General features: G+C 41.4%; 1 protein-coding gene across 11 annotated transcripts in view; it reads left to right on the top strand.

Annotated features, from left to right (window-relative positions):
* TENM2 (teneurin transmembrane protein 2) overlaps positions 1-23,275 on the top strand; it is a 2,544,132-nt gene that overhangs the window by 1,433,338 nt on the left and 1,087,519 nt on the right. For all 11 annotated transcript variants that reach the window (XM_073651122.1, XM_073651120.1, XM_073651119.1 and 8 more), the window contains one exon: positions 13,125-13,238. In XM_073651122.1, the coding sequence (XP_073507223.1) occupies positions 13,125-13,238 (114 nt within the window). The remainder of the gene's footprint in view (positions 1-13,124; positions 13,239-23,275) is intronic.

Here is a 23,275-nt window from a genome sequence, read left to right as displayed (position 1 = left end):
CTATGCCCTATATCTGTTTTCATCATAAAATGAAAACTTGTCACCCAATGTTGCTTCATATGCACACTGTATATATAAGACTGTGTGCCCACGATGCGTTTTTTAAGCGTTTTTGCAGCGGCAGTTCCGCTGCAGAAACACTTAAAAAACGCTTGGTAGAAGGCCTGCCATGTACCCCAATGATAATCCGCATGTGCTGTGCACATGCTGCGGAACTTTCTGCTGCGGATTATCATTGCGGAAAAAAACGCAGCTCTACCAATTATTTTGCGGAAGCTCGACATTTTCGCCGCCATTGACTTGCATTGGAACGCATGGATTACGCATCACTGCATATGTAGATGCGCATTCCATGCGTTTCAATGTGCGGATGGTACCTGGGTCTGGAGGACAGGAGACTCTCCTCCGGATCCGGGTACCATAGAACCTGTAAAATAAAAAATAAATATTATATTTACCTTCTGAAGGTCCCCGGTGTGCTTGTCTTCGCTTGTCGGCAGATCGTGGTGGTTTTTATATGTCTGCATATGTGTAGGATGAATGTAAAGTATAGTCCTGTAGTATTATTAAGCAAATATCTGTTCATATGATTCCATAAAATGGAAATTTAACTAAAAACACAAACCATTGTGCCTACTTATCTTATCTAGCACGTGTGCTAATTGTGTTCTCTTAAAAATCTTTCATCTCACAGCAAATTTACACATTAATCATTTTGGCCCTAAGGGGTAAATGTTCAATAGTGGGCAAAACATTTCTGTTTGCTTGATAACCCAAGCTATAACCTTTTAATTGCATAGATTTAAATTAGCAATTATAAAGCATGCAACTATGAGCATAAAATCAATATGTTACACAACATTGGGACTGAAAAGGCTATTAAATGTATGTTATATTTAATTTTCCAATACAATCTAATATTCCGGTCTATAAACTGATTAAAAAGTCTGTTAAATGCTGCAAAGCTTTTTCCTCTCAGTGCGATACAATGTAAGCACAGTTATGTTGTCAAAGCTTCTAAAACCACCGACAAACTTGTGACAGTAGATGACTACATTTATGTAAATAATGTGAAAATTTCAACACTTAAGTTGACAATTATTTATGTCGGCGATGTTTTCACTTTCACGCTAATGCATATATGAATACTTAAGTAAATATCAGTATCATAAACATCAGGCGCATATGTAAATGCTCTGATTTTCCTTGCGTGAGTTTTCAGTAAAACCATAGCTCCCAACCGTCCTGCATACTGCCGGACAGTCCCGATTTTGAGACTTTGTTCCGCAGTCCCGGCCGGGACCCTACTTCTCCCGCGGGGCAGTGAGAAGCAGCCGACACACCCCTCCTTGCATCAGGTTTGGCTACGCCCCCTCTGTCTCCTCTTCTTCCAGCTTCTAGACTGAGGTAATCTCAGCTGTGCTTTCTGTGTGCTCCTTTGTGTGGCTGCTTTCTGAGGTGTGCCTGCAGCAGGCACAGCACTGAAGAAGCAGGCACACACTGACTCAGAAAGCACAAGCAGCCACAATGGAGCACACAGGAGGCGGAGCTGCTGCTGGGGGGGGCCCTGAGAAGACACCTTGGATTGTCTCCTCTTTTGCAGGCAGCTACACTGGAAATGGTTCCTGTTTGTTATCCTTACCTTAATACTGTGGTGTTTATACCTATTCCCCTCTTGTGTGATACTGACTGCTGAGCTGTGTACCTAATCCCCTCTTGTGTGATACTGTCTGCTGAGCTGTGTATCTAATCCTCTCTTGTGTGATACTCACTGCTGACTTATGTGTCCAATCCTCTCCAGTGTGATACTGACTGCTGAGCTGTGTATCTAATCCCCTCTTATGTGATACTGTCTGTTGAGCTGTGTATCTAATCCTCTCCTGTGTGATACCATAGCTCCCAACCGTCCCGCATATTGCGGGACAGTCCTGATTTTGAGCCTCCGCCCACAGTCCCGACTGGGAGGTTACGGCTCCCGCACTGCAGTGAGAAGCAGCAGACATGCCCCTCTTATATCAGGCTACGCCCCCTCTGCCTCCCCTTCAGAGGAGTATCTGGAGTACAGCCCCGGCAGGGGGCCCAGTCAGGCTGCCTAACGCGGAGGTCATAAGTGTCTCCCCTGACGGCTGCATTCTGCCGCCCCCTGGACTGGGAGTTGGCAGTTCTCTGAGCCAGGTGTCAAGCTGACAGCTGGCTCACAGAACCTGCAGCCCCCCCGCAACCAGTGTTCAATTGTAGATGTGAGTACAATTGAAGCTCTGACCGCCGGATCAGAGCAACATCAGGAGCGTGATCATGTCATGTGATGTGATCATGTCATCACTCGATGGCGCAGCAGACAGAGGATCACATTGGTGGTAAGTGGTCCACATTAGTGGAGCTGAAGACCCCAAGGATTAAATGTTGGGGTGGAGGTGGTTATTTAGTGTAACAGGGCTGGGGGAGGTTTACAGTGTGGGGGTATTTACTGTGTGTATGGGGGGGATTTATTATGCATGTGGGGGGAATTTACTGTGTGTGGAAGTATTTACTGTTTCTGTGGGGGCATTTACTATTTGTGTGGGGGTATTTACTATGCGTGAGGGGGGGTACTTACTATGTGTGTGTGGGGGAGATTTAATATAATGGGGCTGGGGGTGATTTACTGTGTGTTGGGGTATTTATTCTGTGTGGGGGAGATTTAGTTTAACAGGGGGATGATTTGAGAACAAGTTTGGGGAGCTCGGAAGGGACAGGTGCCAACACAATTTGGAGAGCAAGGGTTGAGATGTTGGGCATGTATGAGGAAACAGTATGGGAGGATGTGTGCAGACAAAGTGTGAGGAGCGATGGGAAAATGAATGTGGACTCAGTATTGGGAGTGAGGGTGATGGGATGTGTGCAGACACAGTATGAGGATCGGTGGGAAAATGTATGCGGACACAGTATTGGGAGTGAGGGTGATGGGATGTGTGCGGACACAGTATGGGGAGTCGTGTGAGGAGGCAGTATGGAAAGTGAGAGGGTAAATGTGTGAGGAGACTATTGAGGGGAATAGTGTGAGGAGACAGTATAGGGGGAGAAAAGCGTGAGTGGGCACAGAATAAAGTCTGGGTAATGTGTGTGTGTGTGTGATGGGGTTGGGGAAGCATGAGGGAGACAGTGTAAGGTCACAGCCAGGAGGAGACAGTATGCTAAGGAGGGGGGAGTGTGAAGAGGGGACCCAGTATGGTTATGAGAGGGAAGTGTGGAGGGCATGTACTATCAGCGGGACAGTGTGGGGGTCATATTTTGTGCAGGGAATATACTGAGGGGCAATTATTTATTCAGGGGCTCAGTGTAGGGCAGATATTTGTAATCAGGAGCATTATACTGACACTGTATCTTTAAGGGCATTGTGTCGGGATGTGCTGCAGAAGACCAGAGAAGATGGAAGTCTGCAGAGATGAGTTGTGGATGAGAAAAGTCATCATGGTGTCTGGACAAGATGAAGAAGAAAAGAAAAAGAACGACTCCAGAGACAACATCATTTATAAGGTACCTGTGTGTAAATGTTTTTTGTGATACTGACTAATTCTCATATTTTTATTTCTGTTAGGAACATTAAATGGGTTGTCCAAGTTTGTGATGAGTTTGAAGTCATTCTATGTGACTGTAGACTTCAGAATTCTCACAGTGCGCACTGCAGGATTCAGAATGTGGCCAGAAGTATTCAAATCACATACTTTTGCAACGGAGAATACTAAAAGTGTGCAGTGCATGCTCTGTGAGAATTCAGAAGACACATAGAATTTCACTCACTGCCAGCGCCCCTCTGACAAATCCTCCTGCCAGGGGAGAAAGATAATGGTAAATGGGCATGGATTGGGGTGTGGCCAGGGGAGTGACCAAAATTTACCGCAGCACCACATGATTTGTCCCTCTTTCTGTTCTTCAAAAGTTGGGAGATATGGTAAAACTGAGATGTTACCTGCAAACTCTCATTCGCCCCTGCAGGTGAATGCATGAATACTGCCTTAGGAAATCAGTGATCATGGCTACTATTCATTTTGATCATCTAGGCTTTTTTTCCACCATGAGGACGTTTACGGTAATGATATTAATACCGGTAGTTTCACATCACATTTGGGAATGACTGAAGGCTCTTCTGTGCTGAACAATGCAGTCAATAGCACTGAGACACAGATTTACTAACCCCTTACTGGCCTGGGGCGTATTAGTACGCCCCAGGCCATCATCCCTGGTTCAGCATGGGCTCCGGCGCTGAGCCCGCACTGAACCAGGCATATGTCAGCTGATTCTTACAGCTAACATGTGCCCGCAACAGCCGCGGGTGGAATCGCTATCCACCCGCGGCTGTTAACCAGTTAAATGCCGCTGTCAATCTCTGACAGCGGCATTTAACAGAGCAGCGCCGGAAGCGCGTCACTTACCCCACCCTTTGGTGACCCCGTCACGTGATCGCGGGTCACTGATGTGTGGGCTTGACAACCCTGGGTCTGCAGCAGACCCCAGTGGTTGTCATGTAAAGATTGCTATGAGCGCCACCTAGTGGTCGGCGCTCATAGCACAGGAGCATTTCTGATACATAGAGGTGATCTGCTCATCACCTCTATGTAGCAGAAGCGATAAGACAGTTGCTGCAAAAAGTGTAAAAAAAATGTTTTTTAAAAAAATAAAAAAATATAAAGTTTAAATCACCCCCCTTTTGCCCCATTCAAAATAAAATAATAAAAAATAAACCCCACATACACATATTTGGTATTGCCGCGTTCAGAACTGCCCGATCTATCAATATAAAAAAAGAATTAATCTGATTGGTAAACGGAGAAAAAAATTCTAAACGCCAGAATTACGTTTTTTTGGTCGCTGCAACATTGCAATAAAATGCCATATCGGGCGATCAAAACATCGGATCTACCCCAAAATGGTATCAATAAAAACATCAGCCCGGCACGCAAAAAATAAGCTCTCATCCGGCCCCAGATCCCGAAAAATGGAGACGCTATGGGTCTCGGAAAATGGCGCTATTTTTTTGTTTTTTTTAGTAAACTTTGGATTTTTTTTTCACCACTTAAATAAAAAAGAACCTATAGATTTTTGGTGTCTATGAACTCGTAATGACCTGTAGAATAATAATGGGAGGTCAGTTTTATCAATCACATGGAGCAGTGCTGGGAAAAGCAAGCCAGAGGTGGCTCAGGACTAGTCTCGTCTCTGCCCATAGTGCCGGCCATATCGTTAAACTATAGTATTTCAAAGAGCAGCCAGACTCTGAATTATGCTACCCAAGGTTTGGCCAGCATGAACAAAAGTTATTTTATTCAATAGATATTTGAATAATAATAAGTTCCACTGTTGGATGTGATTAAATAAAATGTTCCTGTGCTGAGATAATCTTATACATGTGCCCCTGCTGTGTACTGTGTAATGGCTGTATCTGATCGTGCAGGAACATCTCCTGGCCAGGGGAGGAAGAAAGAATATACAGACATTACAGCAGGGGTTTGCAGCTGATTCTTTCTTTGAGGTAAAACATGGTTTAAAGGTCGGCAGGGAGATGTTTTACCTCACAAAAAGAATCAGCTGTGATCCCCTGCAGTAATATCTGTATACTCTTTTGCCCAGGAGCTGTAGTATGATCAGATCATGTTCCTGTACAGTCAGACACAGCCATTACACAGTACACAGCAGGGGCACATTTATAAGATTATCTCAGCACAAGAACATTGTATTTAAACACATCCAATTGTGGAAATTATTATTATTCCAAGATCTATTGATTAAAATCAACTTTTGTTTGTGGGAAAACCCCTTTAAGTTCTTCTGATTTCTTACCATAGGCAGAGATGCATTCATGAATCCTGTTCTATAGGGGGCGCTCCTGTTGTGGTGGGTGTCTGGGTGCAGGTCTTGGAGCGCCCGTGATATTCCTGAAATTTCAAGTTGCCAGACACATTTGTAAACTTGTAAATGTAACACTTTACTGAAGCAGAAAACAGGGTACAGTCTCTCATTTAACGGCAAAGTGGCTGTAATACACAATATAGGTTATGCTGCATATTGTGCATATGAAAGAAGGTGTCTCCTTCTTATTAAAAAAGCAAGTTTAGGGCCTCGTGGCTGGAGCACAGCTCTTTTCACTTGCTATTGGGGGAGATGTTATGCACAGTCCAGGTGATGCTACACTGATGGAGGGACCTTCACGGGTTGGCTCCCCGTGGCGTCACTAGTAGTGTGGAAGTACCCATGGTTTAGGCCCTACCGTTCCCTATTGCAGGGGGTAGGCCAGACAAAGTGTGTGGCCTGGCAGACATGTGGATCAGGCTTCCGGCTGAAAGCACATAGGAAGACCTCAGCCTTATCTCTCCAGACTGTATGAGGCTTCACTCTTTTGAGGAGGCGATTATGTGGAGAATAATGTCCTCTCAGCATTGGAGCTTCTACCCTCTGCGTAGACAGGAACAGAATAAAACTGTTCTTTCCAGCTCACAGGAAGTGTGTGCACTGAGCGGGGAGGCTGCTCCCAGCCATTTCATTGGCAGCTTTGAGGATTTGTGGACTCGTTCTCGCTGCTAATAATTGAAAATGGCAATTTCATAAAATTAATTAGACATGCGTTTTTTATTTGACACGTTTTGCAGTATAATACACTTCTTCCTCAGGGAAAAAACATACAGCTAGTTGTGATGAAATTAATCACCTAACTTTCATATGCATACATTGACCAGTAGATGGCAGCAAAGTACAATTTTCAATGCATTTATGAATCCTCAGTGTACGCAAATTACAACATTCATTGTATTACTTTTCCTAACTCACAATGGCACACTGGAATGAATCCACTGCCACACAACTGTTGCACTCAGCAGCAGTACTGGGATACCACATATATAGCCATGAATTACTAAATAAGACAACCAAATACTCTTATACTGCCCTATATTCCAGCATTACATGACTTCCATGAACACTGTTCTACATCTTTGTCATAAGTCCTTTAAGTGTGTTTCCCAAATTTTTATTATTCACGTGTTAAAAATTCATAGTGCAAATCATCAGACAAGTAACAAAGCTTACATCTTTAGAGTGCCATCCACACTAAAGACAATGCCTGGCTATAAATAATAATGTGGATAAGGCTGCGTGCCCACTATGCGTTTTTCAAGTGTTTTTGCAGCGGAATTTCCTCAGCGAAAACGCTTAAAAAACGCTTGGTAATACGTGCCCCATGATAATCCGCATGTGCTGTGCACATGCTGCGGAAATTTCCGCTGCGGATTATCATTGCGGAAAAATCTGCAGCATGCCCATTATTTTTGCGGAGACGCAGCGTAATTGCCGCCATTGACTTGCATTAATCGCTTAATATCCACATCACTTCATCTGTACATGCGAATATTAAGCGATTCAATGTGCGGATGGTACCCGGGTCTAGAGAAGAGGAGACTCTCCTCCAGACTCGGGTACTATAGAACCTGTAAAAAAAGAATAAAATAAAAAATAAACATTATACTCACCTTCTGATGTCCCCCGGTCTCCTTTCCATGACGTCATTTAGTCATGTGACAGGTCACTCAACCGCGGACTTCGGCGGTAGCGTGATCTGTCACATGCTAAATGACGTCATGGAAGGTCCTTGTAGACCACCGCGAGCCATACAAGAGACCGGACGCATCGTTCAGGAGACCGGGGGCCATCAGAAGGTGAGTATAATGTTTACTTTTTATTTTTTACCATTTTTATTCTTTTTTTTAACTGTTAACTTGGTCACACTATATAAATCCATGCTGGTTGCATGGATTTATATAGTGTGACCAAGTTGTCAAGCACTTTTCCAAGTGATGCTAAAATCGCTTGGAAAAGCGCTTGATAACCCGCATGCAGAAATGCAAGTGAAGAACGCTTCACAAACGCTTCTACCTGGCAGGAAAAACGCATGTAAAATCCGCATGTGTTTTTCCTGCCAGGGAGAAGCAGAAAAAATCTGCAGCATTTCTGCATCGTGGGCACTTAGCCTAATACTCAAAATGTGTAAGCAGTGTTACCTGCCTGATTAGCTCTATGGATTTTTAACCAGTGGATAGATATAATAGAAATAGCAAGGTTTAACGCCCCATGTCACACTTTAGGTGGCTTCTTGAAGTTTCAAAGTGCCCCTAAGCCAGATGTGAAGACCGAGCAGGGAGCTTCGGATGGAAGTGATTCGTTGCAATTCCCCCACAATGCAGTACATTTATCTGCAGTCCTACAAGTTTGAAACACTTTATGAATAGACAAGTTAGACTGAATATAGTAAAGCAAGAAGAAATCAATGTCACTTCTCCCAGCATGACAGCACATTAAGTTAGCATATTTTTTTATTTAGGTTAAAGGGTTAATACATGAAGCTATTATAACTTATCATCACTCATGTTGCCACAGGTACCGATCTGCAAGGGCCAAGAGCCAAGACAGTACAATCATGGTAAATTGCCTGCAAAGAGATACACATGCAAATTGCCCCAATTAATTTGCTAATTGCATCCAATGTTTGTACTTCGGATATTGTAAGTATCTGACTTGGCTGTAGACCACACAGTGAGTGGCAATGACTTTGACAGATCGCAAAGCACATTAATTTTTTCAGGGAAATGAAAATAAAATATTGGAAAGCTTATACATAATTAATAGTACATAAGATTTTGAGATATCAGGAGTTATTTACCAGCCAATGTCAGAGCAAGAGGGCTTGAATGTTATGTTCGATAACGCTTAGTTCAAGCACTGTGGCACTATGGAATTGGTAATAGGTTTCTACGAATAACCAATATCTGTGATATTCACCTCTCTTATTAGAATGAAACGGATTATGAAAGGATTATGTTTTCAACTCAACCCAAAATCTATATCTTACCTGTAAATACAAAGCCTTCCATTGTCCTCTTCTGTTAGACTGGTACAAATTCTATTCTGACATTTATCAGGACCTTCGCTTGCTGTTTTCCCAAAGCAGAAACAATCACTAACAACTAGTTCATAACCAGCTCTTTTACACTGCTATACAGCAGACATGCCTACAGATGTAGCAGGCACCAAACTAACACTCGTTTCATGTTAATGAATGTTCGGATGGCACTTCCACTACACATATAGCTAGGTCGCCTATTTACATTGTAGTTGATAGCCTTCAGGGCATAAATACTATAGTTGCAGGGGTTGCAATTGGACCTAGGCTCTGGAGCTCAGGGGGCTCAAAAAGTCCCCTTGGCCTATATAAAAAGACCAATGCTATTAAAGACATGCAATAATTGGGGGCCTCGTTGGAGCTTTTTGCATTGGGGCCCATGAGCTTCAATTTACAAAAGTTTGTTTGGCACTTGCTACATCTGTACTTATACACCAGTGTTTCCCAAACTCCAGTCCTCACAGCCCCCAACTGATCAAGTTTTCAGGATTTCCTAACTATTGCTCAGGTGAGATAACCTGTGGTAATTTCTGATGCCTTAATAATAATAATAATAATAATAATTATTAATAATAATTCCATCACCTGTGCAATACTGAGGAAATCCTGAAAACATGACGTGTTGGGGGCCGTGAGGACTGGAGTTTCGGAACACTGTTACACACCAATACATTCTTCGCATTCTTTGGGCCCCTTGAGGGATTTAAGGGGCCTTTTTTCCAGGCAGCTACATGATTGGAGGAAGCTGAGCAAACTCGATGCGATGAGGAGGAAGTAACTCTTTTTCCAAGTGTTGCTGCCACTTTATTCTATTGATTGATGAGGGGTCACAATAGGACTTAACAAGTATATTCTGATACAACAATTGTAATAACCTCTGTTTCTGTATTTCTTCAGCAAGCTTCATATAACCCATGAGTGCAATCTGCACTTTCATATGTTTAGGGCTAGGTTTGGAATTTTGCAGTCACAAAGACTTCAGATTCGTTGCGTCCTCTCATGCCAGGTGCACTATGCTGAATTATGTGATATCTGGTATGCCATTTTATCTGAAAACTATTTTGAATAGTATCTTCTGCTAAGTAGACTTAAGATTGCCAGGACAGAACATGCACTTACACATCTGGTATTCAGTTTAATATAGGGCAATATCTTATATGCAGAACATTAAGCTGTCTACTTGTACAGTATAAATAATACATCTGCTGCCCACTTTCATGTGAATCAATATTCTGTCTATTCTTAACTTAATAGATAATATATAGCCTCTGGTATATATCTTCATCATGCCAATGCTAATGAACGATATCATGAGAGGATATAGACTGAATGAGATATACTGTGATATGTAACTCAGTATTCTCCATGATCTCCAATTATAAATCCTCTGCTAAATTTACCTTCTAATTAACAAATTAGCAGCTAAAAATTTCTACAAATGACTTAGCACTGTTTTAATTGTCAGATTTATTGAAAAATGATAGCAGCTTACCCGACCGTCCAGCTTGTCAACACATGTCTTCCCTGGCCTACATTTTGTTGTATAGTCTAACAGCGGAAATAAGGTGTTATGCTGTAGGGTTGGAAACTTCCACCAAACATGGCATTGAAACTGCTCGCTAACAAGACAAGTATTCCAAGGCTTCTCTGTCATGATACTGCAAACAGTGTCATACATTCACAGTATCATTGTGTAGAGGAGATGTATGAAATGGGTCGAATTACTGGGTGTAGTGCTCTCTTCAATCTTTGTCACTTCACATAACATTGACTAGAACTACATAAGAGAATATGTTTTGTTAGACACGTGCAGGAAAGGATATTATCTCATTATAGCCTGCACATGTGTGTGTGTGTGTGTGTGTATATATATATATATATATATATAACTTTCACAGGAAGTATGAGGCTTTCATACTGCTGTATTCTGTTGGATGACACAGTTTAAATAAGGACAAGACATATGACTTACTCTATAATATGCCATCACCTAATGATTGCAGGTGATCCCCAGCCATCCTGAGAATGAACAGGTTATAGCAATGCTTCAACGCTAAGCTCACTTCCAGGACACCTAGTGATGCAGAAGGCTGCAGCTGCCCTCATTTGCTTTTATGGAGCCATGTTGCTGCAATTCCACTTTGCAAGGAAAAACTGTAGTTCTGCAGGCCCTTCATTTTCTCGCTCTTGGAGGTCCTATATATAATATCCAAGCAGTATGCTGTCACTTAAATGAAATCTGTCAATGGGTCTTTGCTATATAATCTGAGGGTAGCATGAGGTGGGGTAAAACACTGAATTCAGTGATGTGTCATGTATTAGGCTGTGTGCTGTTATTTAATTGAAGGCTTTATCACCAGGAGACTATTACTGCCTGGATTACTGGATTACAGCAGCAGGTGAGACCTAGTCCAACCACCCCCCCCTCCTCTGATCAGCAGCTCACTGTCAATAGACAATGTAGTTAGAGAGACGTTATGTGTGGGGTCAGCTTTTTCAGCTCTGCTTCATCTTATATTTAAGAATTCTGATTGTGTCAGAAGTGCTGCACCCTGTAAACTTTAATAGCAAGAGAATATTCCTTTAAATAATGAAGTCATTATAATAGTTGAAAAGAGCCTGAATGTGGTTCAGCAGCATGCACTTTTATTCTCAGCAGCCAGATGATGCAATTTCAGAAACAATTCAGTTCACAATATGTATCACTCTGCCACATCTTTTTAAGAGATCCAGTGTGTACTTTTTCATAGGCATCCTGCCCTATTCCTTTTGCTACAGTTGGCTGCAATGAGGGAAAACTTAAGCAGGGAAAAGCACATGTAAAGACTGCAGCGTGACACATTTCCAAGAATAACTTCTACACTATCTTTCTCTTTTTATATTAAGGGTACATAGGGAAGTTTACAGAAAGGTAAAGCAGCGATATCTATATATGAGTACAGAGAATATAAATTGGTTTCCATTTATCTGACATTGTTCCCTTTCTTCTCTATGGGATCTTTCCCTTTCATCAGTATCTGATGACCTGGATTCATTTCAGAGTCAGATCAGGAAATGCAGTGTTATCAAGTACCGGCTACAGATGTCGGAGCGGTGCACAGCGTACACAACTGTGCATTAGTTGTGTCTGGCTCAGGCTTAAAAAAAACAATACTGGAAACATGGCAAATCAGCCTAAGGCAGGCTTTACACGTCGTAGCACAGACCGTGATATCTGCACTGCCATGGGTCACATGACCCTAACTACCCAGCCTGCTGAATTAAGATCAAGACACTTGCAGCCTGTCCGGACTTTGCAGTTCGTACTTAGACCGCAAATGTCAGATGTGTCAAACCAGCCTAAAGATATGTGCACACAATGTTTTTTTCAAGAAGCTGGCTGAAAAAGTGCTTAAGAAATGCTAAAAAGAATGAACACATACACTGCAATGTCAAAATGACTTGCTGTGCATATGATCAAAATTTTAAGCAATTTTTAATTTTGAAGCGGCTAAAAGATGTGACCGGACTAATCTTCAGGAGGCTTCCGCTTGGAAGCCACTCAGTAGTTTATATCAAACTGTCCGAAAGAAGAAACTGCAAATGAAAACGATGAAAAAAAACCCAAAAGAAGCCAGAACTAGACGCTTCATGACAAAAGACACCGGCATGAAGCGACTTCCTCTGGCAAAACCCTGCAGGTATGTTGGTGTCTAAAAGACGCCGTGTGTATATATCCTTAGATAGCTTTGTCAAATTATCTGAATTCTCACAAATATTTTTTTCTACCATTTATAAAATATCAAATCTTTACAGAAATCTTGATTTGAATGTAAAAATTCTAACCAACCTTTTGATTAAAAGAAACATAACTAGAAATATCTCAGCATGCTAATAAAGGGAAAAACAAAACTGGAAATATCACATCATACTAATAAAAGAAAAAAAACACTTCTTCTTGAAAAGGGTGTAATACAGTCATAGAAACATTAGATAGCAAATTTAGTAGTACTATTTAAATTATGGTGTGGTCCTACATAATATGTCTACATGATCCTACACTTGTCTTCTTTATTCTGCCGGCATAATTGTGTTCACAAAGACATGATGACTGAAATCCCTGCTGTTGTGGCATAAGCTATTGTATATGGAAGCCTGCTAGTCACTGATGGGCATAAATGCATTTATACTGACTTGTGTCTCCTTGTCTCTCCTGCAGCAATGCATCTCCTGGGGCTAAACTGGCAGCTCCAACCAGCAGACGGACATACATTCAACAATGGCATAAGAACCAGCAGTGATGATGTTGCAACAATGCCATCTGGAGGCAAAGGTGAGCTTGTGTTTAGTGCTTGTATCCTCCGTGACTGACATCCGCTTATTCTATCTGCATACCTTAGGGTCTCTGTGGCGGTCGGCCAGAGGGGAGTGCAATTGCCCCTGCTAAGTACTTTATACATCGGTTTCAGCACAGATAATAGGTGTTTTCTATTCGAAGTCCTCATGATGAAAATCACTGTCAAGGTTTCTCTTTTTTTTGGTCCATTTTTTCGTCCCTGGAGGTAAATTCTTACCCCACATACATGCGTCATGTACTAAATAACAGCATAGCAAATGAGCTCTGTTATGTAGGAATATGCGTATGGCTGGTGTACATATTGTATTTTCAGCATCACTTGAACTTAGTTTATTGCATATTATTGTGTGTACCGTACCAATGTGAATTTGTTACATAAGAATTTAATGTTATATATAAAGTATTATCTGCAGAAATATATAAGGGTACTGTCTACATATGTGTATATAGAAAGCTCACACAATATACTATACAACATGCTGGCTTCTGGTGTATTAACGCATTCAGAATCTCTACATTAAATGCTGCTATTGGGAGTTATAGAAAAATCACCTTGAGCTGCCATTATACGTATTGAATTCAGAGGCGGCTCCTGGGCTCTGTAAGGCCTCAGGCGTCTGGGATTCTACTGTCATGCACGTTCATCAGTGTTTTAGATCTGAGTTTCATCAGTGGTTGGTCAGTGTGCTCGTTTTTACCATCAGTAATTTTCTCGCATGAAAGAAGAAATAAATTACAAAGTTTGTCCTATTCACTGCAGTGTTACTCACGCACCCCTAGACTCATATAGGTAAATTGGCCTGTGACTCAGATTAAAAATGGCCAAGGGTCTGTGTTTTTCTTGTGAACCACTTTCTTGTCTGCAAAAAAATATGAGCATGTGAACAGCTCCATAGATTATTATGGATACATGTTTTATCCGTAAAAAAGATGGATGTCTGAATAAGGACTTAGGAAAACTGCTTGAGAAGTAACAACCCATACAGCCAGCATTATTATAAAGTAGTAACTACATGAAAAGTAACTATAAAAGCCAATCTGTTACCCAGTTTTTGCTATCTAATCTGAGAACAGCATAATGTAGGGGCACAGGCACTGATTCCAGCGATGTGTCACTTACTGGTCTGCATACTGTCATTTTAATAAAATCCCTGTTTTCTCTGCTGCAGATCTACCATTCTCTGAATGCTGAGCTCTGTATAACTCTACCCACACCACTGATTGGCAGCTTTCCGCATTCAGATGCATAGGTAGAATGCTGCTCATTACTGCTGTGGTTGAGCTTACACAGAGCAGAAAGACTACATGGCAAGAGTCATCTACTCTTCCAGTGATTATCTCCTTCTGATAAACCATGAATTTTACTGAAAATGCAACAAGCAGCCCAGTAAGTGATAAATCACTGGAATCAGAGTCTCTGCACCTACATCATGCTACTCTCTGTTTGAATAGCAAAAACCTGCTGACATATTCTCTTTAATAAAGAGATGAAACATTAAGAAGCCATTGCTGGACAATGAGAAATGACAGCCCCTTCCCTATTACTACCTGTAAATAAGTGACCAATTGAATGCTATACTGAAGGACTAATTAATGTCCACAAAACCCTCTTGCATATTATACCTTTTAAAAAGTTAAAACTTATATTATTAAAACTAGTTGTAAAGACCATATTATTCCTATAAAATCTAAGGTTTTGTGACAATTCTTGTGTGTGATGATAGGGAGAACAGTAATCTGCCATATAATTAGGTCTAGTCTATAATGTTAACCAGCACATTATAGTACAATTTTACTACTTAAATCTAGTGAAGTTATTGTAAAATATGAATGCCTCCGAGAAGTACAAGTTGCTCTATCCTCCTTAAAGAAGTATTTTAGTCTCCTAAAATTATTACCTATCACTGTGCAGGTGATCATTTTCAAATTAGTTTGGGATCTCCTGCTGGGACCAACATCAATTGGCAGTACAGGGGACTCCTCTGGCCAGGTGGACTGAATGGAGTCATGGTCACATATATCCCCTTTTAAAGACTGAATTACTACTCTAATATGATTCTTCTTGGCGATGGCATCCTCAGTCAAAAAGCTTTGTGAGTTACTACAAGTTTTCAGAAAAAGGTCTCCTTTTATGGCAATGATTAAAAGGAATGTTTTCTTTGCTCATCATCCTCACATCCAGCTTTAAATTCCTCAGGTTCTTCCTTTTAGAAACACAAGCTGAAAAGAAATCGAAATTCTTGATCCCCTACAATAGCTTACTAGGAGGTTGTAAAGTGAGCGGAAAACAACCAGGGTAAACAGAAATACCGATTTGGAGTGCTATTCAATAGTAGAAAATAGTAAAATGTATTTTAGGGCTCTTTCACACGTCCTGATATTTCCGGTACCGGAGATATCCATGTCCGTGTGCCGCCTGTAGTTAGCGCTGTTCCCTAATTTAGTGTATTAGTCAATCATAGTTTGACATTTTTCCTGTGCATCTATCTAAAAATCTGATTAGAAAACGTCTTCTGTTTTATTCCCTGCTAAACATTTATTTCTATTAATTACAAGACAAGAATCTGGTGATCTTATGAATTTGAATATGATATGCAGATCCAGAGCCATTGATGATGCTATCATATGGATTCATTCAGAAGCTCCAGATATGAGCATTAATCATGTGCTGTCGAAACAAAACGTAAAAGAGTCCATGAACATGCTGACACAGTGATGCCGGTGATAGACAACCTATTGCCAGCATCACCATCACCTACAATACATCGAACCTGTGAAAGATGATGAAGATGTGGATGAAAGACCCTGACGTGGAGTCAAGCTGTATATGTCCTCATCAGGTTTTCAATGCTTTGGGCATGGATGTTCTAAAATCGGTCACTAAGAGCTCTTTCACACGTCAGTGTGTCCGGTACGTGTGGTGACAGTTTCCACACGTACCGGAGACACTGACACATGCAGACCCATTCAAAAGAATGGGTCAGCGCACATGTCAGTGTGTTTCCACAGACCGCGTGTCCGTGTGATCCACACGTAGATATATCTGTTTTTAGCGGGCAGCATGGGTCACATGGACCCATTCCAATCAATGGGTCCGTGTAAACACGTACCACACATGGATGCCATCCATGTGACACGTACCGGCGCTTAGGAATCAGCGGTACAGTTATTGCTGTTCCCAAGCGCCGGGTGCTGAATGCTGCCCTTATCTGTCACACCAGGTGTGGGAAAGACTTAGTGCAACAGAGAGGGAAGAGTGAAAGGGAGCCCAGACACTAGGGAAGGGGGGAAGTGGAGACCTCCTAGACTGGTCTAGTGTCACCCTGTCTCAACTACCGTCCCTATATTACCTCTTCAGCAATCGCCGCACGCATACCTCGCCCTGTCTTCCCCTGGTGTATGGCTAAGGCTAGGGATAGGAGGAGATGAGCACTTGTCGATTTACACTAAACTCTATAGACAACAAGGGTGGACAAACAAGGGGAGAATGCTTAGCTTTAGACGACTCCAGACAAGCGCAAACTAGGCCTCAAGCTCCAGAGAGGACGAAGTACTGCTCTTGCTAAAGCCTCACAAGTAGAAATGAATATAGCCGGCACCTCCAGACACACCAGGTATATATACACCCAGGCCAGGGAGCTAATTACCAGAGGGAGGTAGCCGCTAGGTCCTAGAGACAGCTTCTCATCTAAGAAGATGTCTGTAATGCCAAATGTAGAGATCTCCTGCCACCAACTGCAGGGCGACTGTCTGTCACCTCTGATACACCCGTGACATCATCATAGTCCCCTGCCGGCGCTGTGTCAGCACCACCAGGGGATAATGATGAGAGTAGTAGCCTGCTCCCGGTGTCTCCACCTGTAGAAATAAGAGTGCTGTATCCAAGCATATTAATGGAAAGTTGAGTGCAAGGAAAAAGTGTGGTAGAAAAAGGTGCCCTCATCTTTGTCCCCAGCTGGCGCTGCAATCAGCACCAGCAACCAGCAGGGGACCGTGATGAGAGTAGTAGTCTGCTCCCGGTGTCTCCACCTGTAAAAATAGGAATCCAATAAAAAGATTCATATGCTCACCTGTTTTAAGTGTCCCCCACTGTAATCCATGTGACCGATCACGCCAAGGAGCCAGGGTGAATGACTCCTGCAGTGAGCAGGCCCCAGAACTGTGCTCAGCAAGCGGTGTCCTGTCACTCGCTGAGCTCAGCGCAGCTCTGGGGCCCGCTTTCTGCAGCGATGATGGTGATGACCAATAACGATGGTGATGGTGGTGGGACACTTAGGACAGGTGAGTATATGAATTTTTTTATCTTATCCTTATTTTTACAGGTGGAGACACCGGGAGCAGACTACTACTCTCATCATGGTCCCCTGCTGGTTGCTGGTGCTGATTGCTGCGCCAGCTGGGGACAAAGATGAGTGCACCTTTTTCTACCACACTTTTTCCTTCCACTCAACTTTCCATTAATATGCTTGGATACAGCACTCTGTGAACAGCCAGCTTCTTTAGCAATGACATTTTGCGGCTTACCCTCCTTGTGGAGTGTGTCAATGACTGCCTTCTGGACAGACATCTGTCAAGTCACAAGTCTTCCCCATGATTGTGGAGCCTCCTGAAACAGACTAAGGGACCTTTTTAAACGCTTAGGAAGCCTTTGCAGGTGTTTTTTGTTAATTATTCTAATTTACTGAGATAATGACTTTAGTGTTTTCATTGGCTGTAAGCCATAATCATCAACATTAACAGAAATAAACACTTGAAATAGATCACTCTGTTTGTAGTGACTCTATATAATATATGAGTTTCACTTTTTGTATTGAAGAACTGAAATAAATTAACTTTTTGATGATAATATAATTTAGTGAGAAGAACTTGTATATTGTACATGGTACATTAAAACATAGATGTACTGTAAGCTGGCCCCAGATGGTAGTCGTTTGAGTTAGCCTCCCCTTCCACATCCGGGCCAGTTACAAAAAATTGAGTGTTGCAGGTGTGCGACGACTCACCTGAATCAAAACCAGTAGAAATGGTCATGGTCAGCACTCCGTTTTGGGAAAGGTGGTGCATGTGGAAAATCAGAATTTGCATCAATAGAGTAAAATCCTGGCACTCACATATGTTTTCAATGCTTCTTTTAATGAACAACCACCTCCTGAATCTGCTGCCTCCATCATCCATTCTGATTTACTCAGTGCAGCACAGCTCCATTTAACCCTTACAATTAGGAAGTCAGACCAATTCTTACAAATCATGTCATGTCATTTTTATGAACATACTAGTGATCAGTGAGTAACAGATTGTGCATTCTTCATCGCCCTTCATACAATACACTGGCTCCTTTCCCAGAGTTATAGTTAGCATTTTTTCTTTCTGGCAACAGGTATGGTAAAGGAATGGGGTGAAGTTTGAAATAGGTGTAGGGTCTTACGGGTCCATGTTTGTTGCTATGACCCTGATACCCTCTGTCCTTGCTTATATCAGTCCCAGTGGTGCTCGTAGAGTCACTGCTTCCCGTATCAGTACCCACAACAGGGTGCTACCTTGTCCCAAGGTCTCCTTCTCGCTGGACAGTACAATTCTCAGACTTGTAAAACTTTTTCTTGCAGAGATCCCACTTAAGTGTGATGTCCTGCCGCCTCTTTAACTAGTACCTCTCCATGCTGAGCCTTGTAGTTCCCCCACTCATCTCCCTGTGCTCTCACTGTCACCTCCTCTCCAACACTGCTCACTACCCCCAACTAATTTCCTTTTTGTCCCCAGCCACTTCACCCCCTCCTTGGCTGTCTATGTGTTATCCCTCTCATCCCTGAACACAGGATCCTGCAGCCCACAGGCAAATCTAAAACTATCAAAGGGAAGACAGTGGTCTCTTGTGGCCGGTGGTTATTACTGCAGACAATATAGCAAGTACATAACATTACTACAATACAATAATGTGATTGATGTCTTCAGGGGGAAATACAACAACCCGACCACCTCTTATAGTAACAACAATAGAACATCAAACTTTTCAAAGCAATAAACTTTTTATGAATATTAAGGTTCAAGATTTTGAGAGATTGATAATGTTAGTCATCACTCTTTGTGTCTGCTGGGCAGGACATTTTTGTGAGGTGCATAAATACATGCTCCCAACCTTTCTAGACTATGTGACAACACCAGATATTCATAAGGGTATGGAACAGTGGCGCATCAAGTGATAATAACCCCAAGTTTTGCCCATCTTATAATGCATTTTGTCCTGGAATGTACCTTTAACCCTTTCACCTCGAAGCCTGTTTTCACTTTCCTGACCAGGCCAGTTTTTTTTAATTCTGACCTGTGTCACTTTGAATTAATTACTCTAGAACGCTTCAACGGATCACACTAATTCTGACACTGTTTTTTTGTGACATATTGTACTTCATGAGATAGTGCTAAAATTTACTTGATATGGCTGGCGTTTATTTGTGAAAAAATTGGAAATTTGGAGAAAATTGTGAAATTTTTGCAATTTTCAAAATTTTACATCAGCACAATTTTGGAAATCTAATTTTTTTTGTTAGGAATTTATAAGGGGTAAAAATTGACCAGCGATTTCTCATTTTTACAAAAAAATGTACAAAACCCTTTTTTTATGGACCACATCACATTTGAAGTGACTTTGAGGGGTCTATTTCACAGAAAATACCCCAAAGTGACCCCATTCTAAAAACTGCACCCCTCAGGATGCTCAAAACCACATTCAAGAAGTTTATTAACCTTTCAGGTGCTTCACGGGAATTTTTGCAATTTGGAAGTAAAAAATAAACATTTACATTTTTTTCACAAAAGTTTTACTTTAGATCCAACTTTTTTTTTAATTTCACAAGGGTAACAGGAGAAAATGGATCACTAAATTTGTTCTGCAATTTCTCCTGAGTCTGCCGATATTCAATGTTTGGAGGAAAACTACTGTTTGAGCACATGACAAGGCTTGGAAGGGAAGGAGCACCATTTGACTATTTGAATGCAAAATCTGCTGGAATAATTAGCGGACGCCATGTTGCATTTGGAGAGCCCCTGATGTGCCTAAACAATGAAAACACCCCACAAGTGACACCATTTTGGAAACTAGACCCCTCAGGGAACTTATCTAGATGTGTGGTGAGCACCTTGAACCCTCAGGTGCTTCACAGACGTTTATAATACTGAGCTGTGAAAATAAAGAAATCACATTTTTCAACAAAAATGTTTTTTTTTAGCACCCAATTTTTACAAGGGTAACAGGAAAAACTCAGATACCCCATATGTGGTCGAAAACTACTTTTGAGGGATAGTGCAAAGCTCTAAAGGGAATAAGCGCCATATCGGAGTTCAGATTTTGCTGTACTGGTTTGAGGGTACCATGTCACATTGATAGAGCCCCTGAGGTGCCAGATCAGCCGAACCCCCCATAAGTGACCCCATTTTACAAACTACACCTCTCAATGAATTCATCTAGGGGTGCAGTGATCATATTGACGCTATGAGTGTGTCACAGCATTTTATACCACAATGGGCAGTGAAGAAAAAATAATTACATTTTTACCACCAAAATTTTGTATAGCCCTATATTTTTCATTTTCACACTGGGAAATGGGTAAAAATGACAACAAAATTTATCCCACAATTTCTACTGATTGTAGAAATAGCCCATATGTGGTTGTGCAGACCTGCTTAGCCATATGGCGAGACTCCGGAGTGGCGGAGCGCTTTTTGCCTCCTGGAGTGCAGATTTTCCCTGAATAGTTTGCGGACTCCATAAACAGAGCCCCTAAGTGCAAGAAGATCAGAATCTCCCATCAAGTGACCCCATTTTGGAAATTCTACACCTTTATGAATATATCTACAGGTGTAATTATGATTTTTACTCCATGGGTCTTTTCCAGAAACAAGCAGCAGTGGATGTTGCTAAGTGAAGTTTGCAAACTGCCATTGTAGTGACCAGTATGCTGTAGTGACCAGTACGTTGTAGTGGCCAGTACAAAATGCCCAATTCGTGCTTCTGGAGACATGCACCCATAAATTAGGTGGGTGCTCATCACTACAGGAATGCCAGACATGTGGACACTAACTGCAGTTTAGGCACACTGAAGCTCAGAAGAGAGGGTGACGTTTGGAATTGGGAGCACATAATTTGCTGGATTTGTTTGGGAGGGCAAGGAGCCAGGGCGCTTTTCCAGAGCCTTTGTGCTACCAGTAATGTCGAAGCCCCTATATTTTTGTTAACAGATGATGGACCTAAGTGGGGACTTGCTATTTTTATGAATGAAGTCGAAGCTTTTGTTGGGAACATTTTACATAACATTTGGGATCACATTTATCCAGCGCTTTACGTTGAGCACTTATATTGGGGTTTTCATCTAAATCTCCGAGTGACATGATTCAGATGAAACCCCCGGAGGATCCATTCACTATGAGGCAGCAGTTCCTCTGGACTCCGTCTGGCCTCTGTTCAGCATCGGCTAATAAAAAGATGGACACCGCTTGATCATTGGCCGGACGGCGTCCACAGTGCCTCCATCTGCCTCATTATAGGGAATCTACTGCCGGGGGTTCTGTCTGAATCACATATTTCAGAGATTTACACGGAAAGAACTCAGCGCAGAGCGGCAGGATAAATGTGTGCTGAGCCTTACTGCAATTTTTGGGAGGCATAATGAACTAATCAACAGCAGGTGAAGAATAGGTTTTATTTATTTTTCACACCATTTCTCGTGTGATATAATTGATTAGTCCGCTTTATTTTTCGGGTCGGTGCGATTACAGCGATGCCAGATTTATATAGGGTTTTTATGTTTGGCTGCTGTCACACACTAAAAGACGCATTTTATTGTAAAAACAAGTTTTAGCATTACCAGTTAAAATTTTTCTATATTTCTGCCGACAGTGTCATATAATGGCTTGTTTTTTGCGGGATGAGTTGACGTTTTTATTGGTACCATTTTTCGGCACATGACATGTTTTGATCACTTTCTATTCCGTTTTTTTGGGAGGCAGAATGAACAAAAACCAGCAATTCAGGAATTGTTTTTTAGGGATTTTTGTATACCATTTCACGTGTGGTAAAATTGATAAGACATATTTATTTGTCGGGTCAGTAAAATTACAGTGATACCACATTTATATATTTTGTTTGTGTTTTTACACAATAAAAACTATTTTATAAAAAAAAAAAATTCATTTTGCATCGCTTTATTCTGAGAGCTGTAACTTTTTTATTTTTCTGCTGACAGAGATGTATTGTGGCTTGCCTTTTGCGGGACAAGATGACGCTTTCAGTGGTGCTATTTTTATTTACGTGGGTCTTTTTGATCGTGTTTTATTCCACTTTTTGTTTGGCAGTATGAGGATAAAGCACCGTTTTTTGCCTTGTTTTTCATTTATTTTTTTACGGTGTTCATTCAAGGGGTTAACTAGTGGGACAATTTTATAGGTCGGGTCGTTCTGGATAGTTTATTTATTTTTTTTTACACAGATAAATATATTTATTGGATTAATATTATTTATTCTTTTGTTCTTTATTTTTAAATATTTTTATAATTTTTATTAATTTTTTTTTTTTACTTTTTCACATTGTCCCATTATGGTACATCATCTTTTTCTGCCCTGATCGCTGATCTAGTACTCTGCAGTGCATCTGCACTGCAGAGCATCAGATCAGCATCTGACAGGCAGGAAGGAAGTGTCTTAGCTCCCGCTCTCTGAGTTCTGCTGTAAATCAGCTCTATATTCCGATTGGCTAATTAATACCTTAAATTAGTTATCCTAAAACTTCATTTAAAGGGGTTTTCTGGTAATAGAAAAAGTTAATAAAACGATAAAATGACTATATATAAATTCCTAAATACATACAATTAGCAAATTACAATCCTTTTATCTAGGGAAGTAATCATCATAGTACATAAAAATGACTGTCAGAAACATGTCCTAGCTCTGTCCCCTCCCTTTACATGTAGAAAGTGTAAGAGTAGGTCTCAGTGGATATTCTGATCTAACACTGGAGATACGGTACA

The sequence above is a fragment of the Phyllobates terribilis genome, unplaced genomic scaffold, assembly GCF_046119375.1.
Source record: "Phyllobates terribilis strain yellow unplaced genomic scaffold, ASM4611937v1 Scaffold_11__3_contigs__length_659146591, whole genome shotgun sequence".
In the NCBI taxonomy this organism is placed as follows: Eukaryota; Metazoa; Chordata; class Amphibia; order Anura; family Dendrobatidae; genus Phyllobates; species Phyllobates terribilis.
Note: the sequence above shows the minus strand (reverse complement) of the source record. Positions and strands in the feature narration are given on the sequence as shown.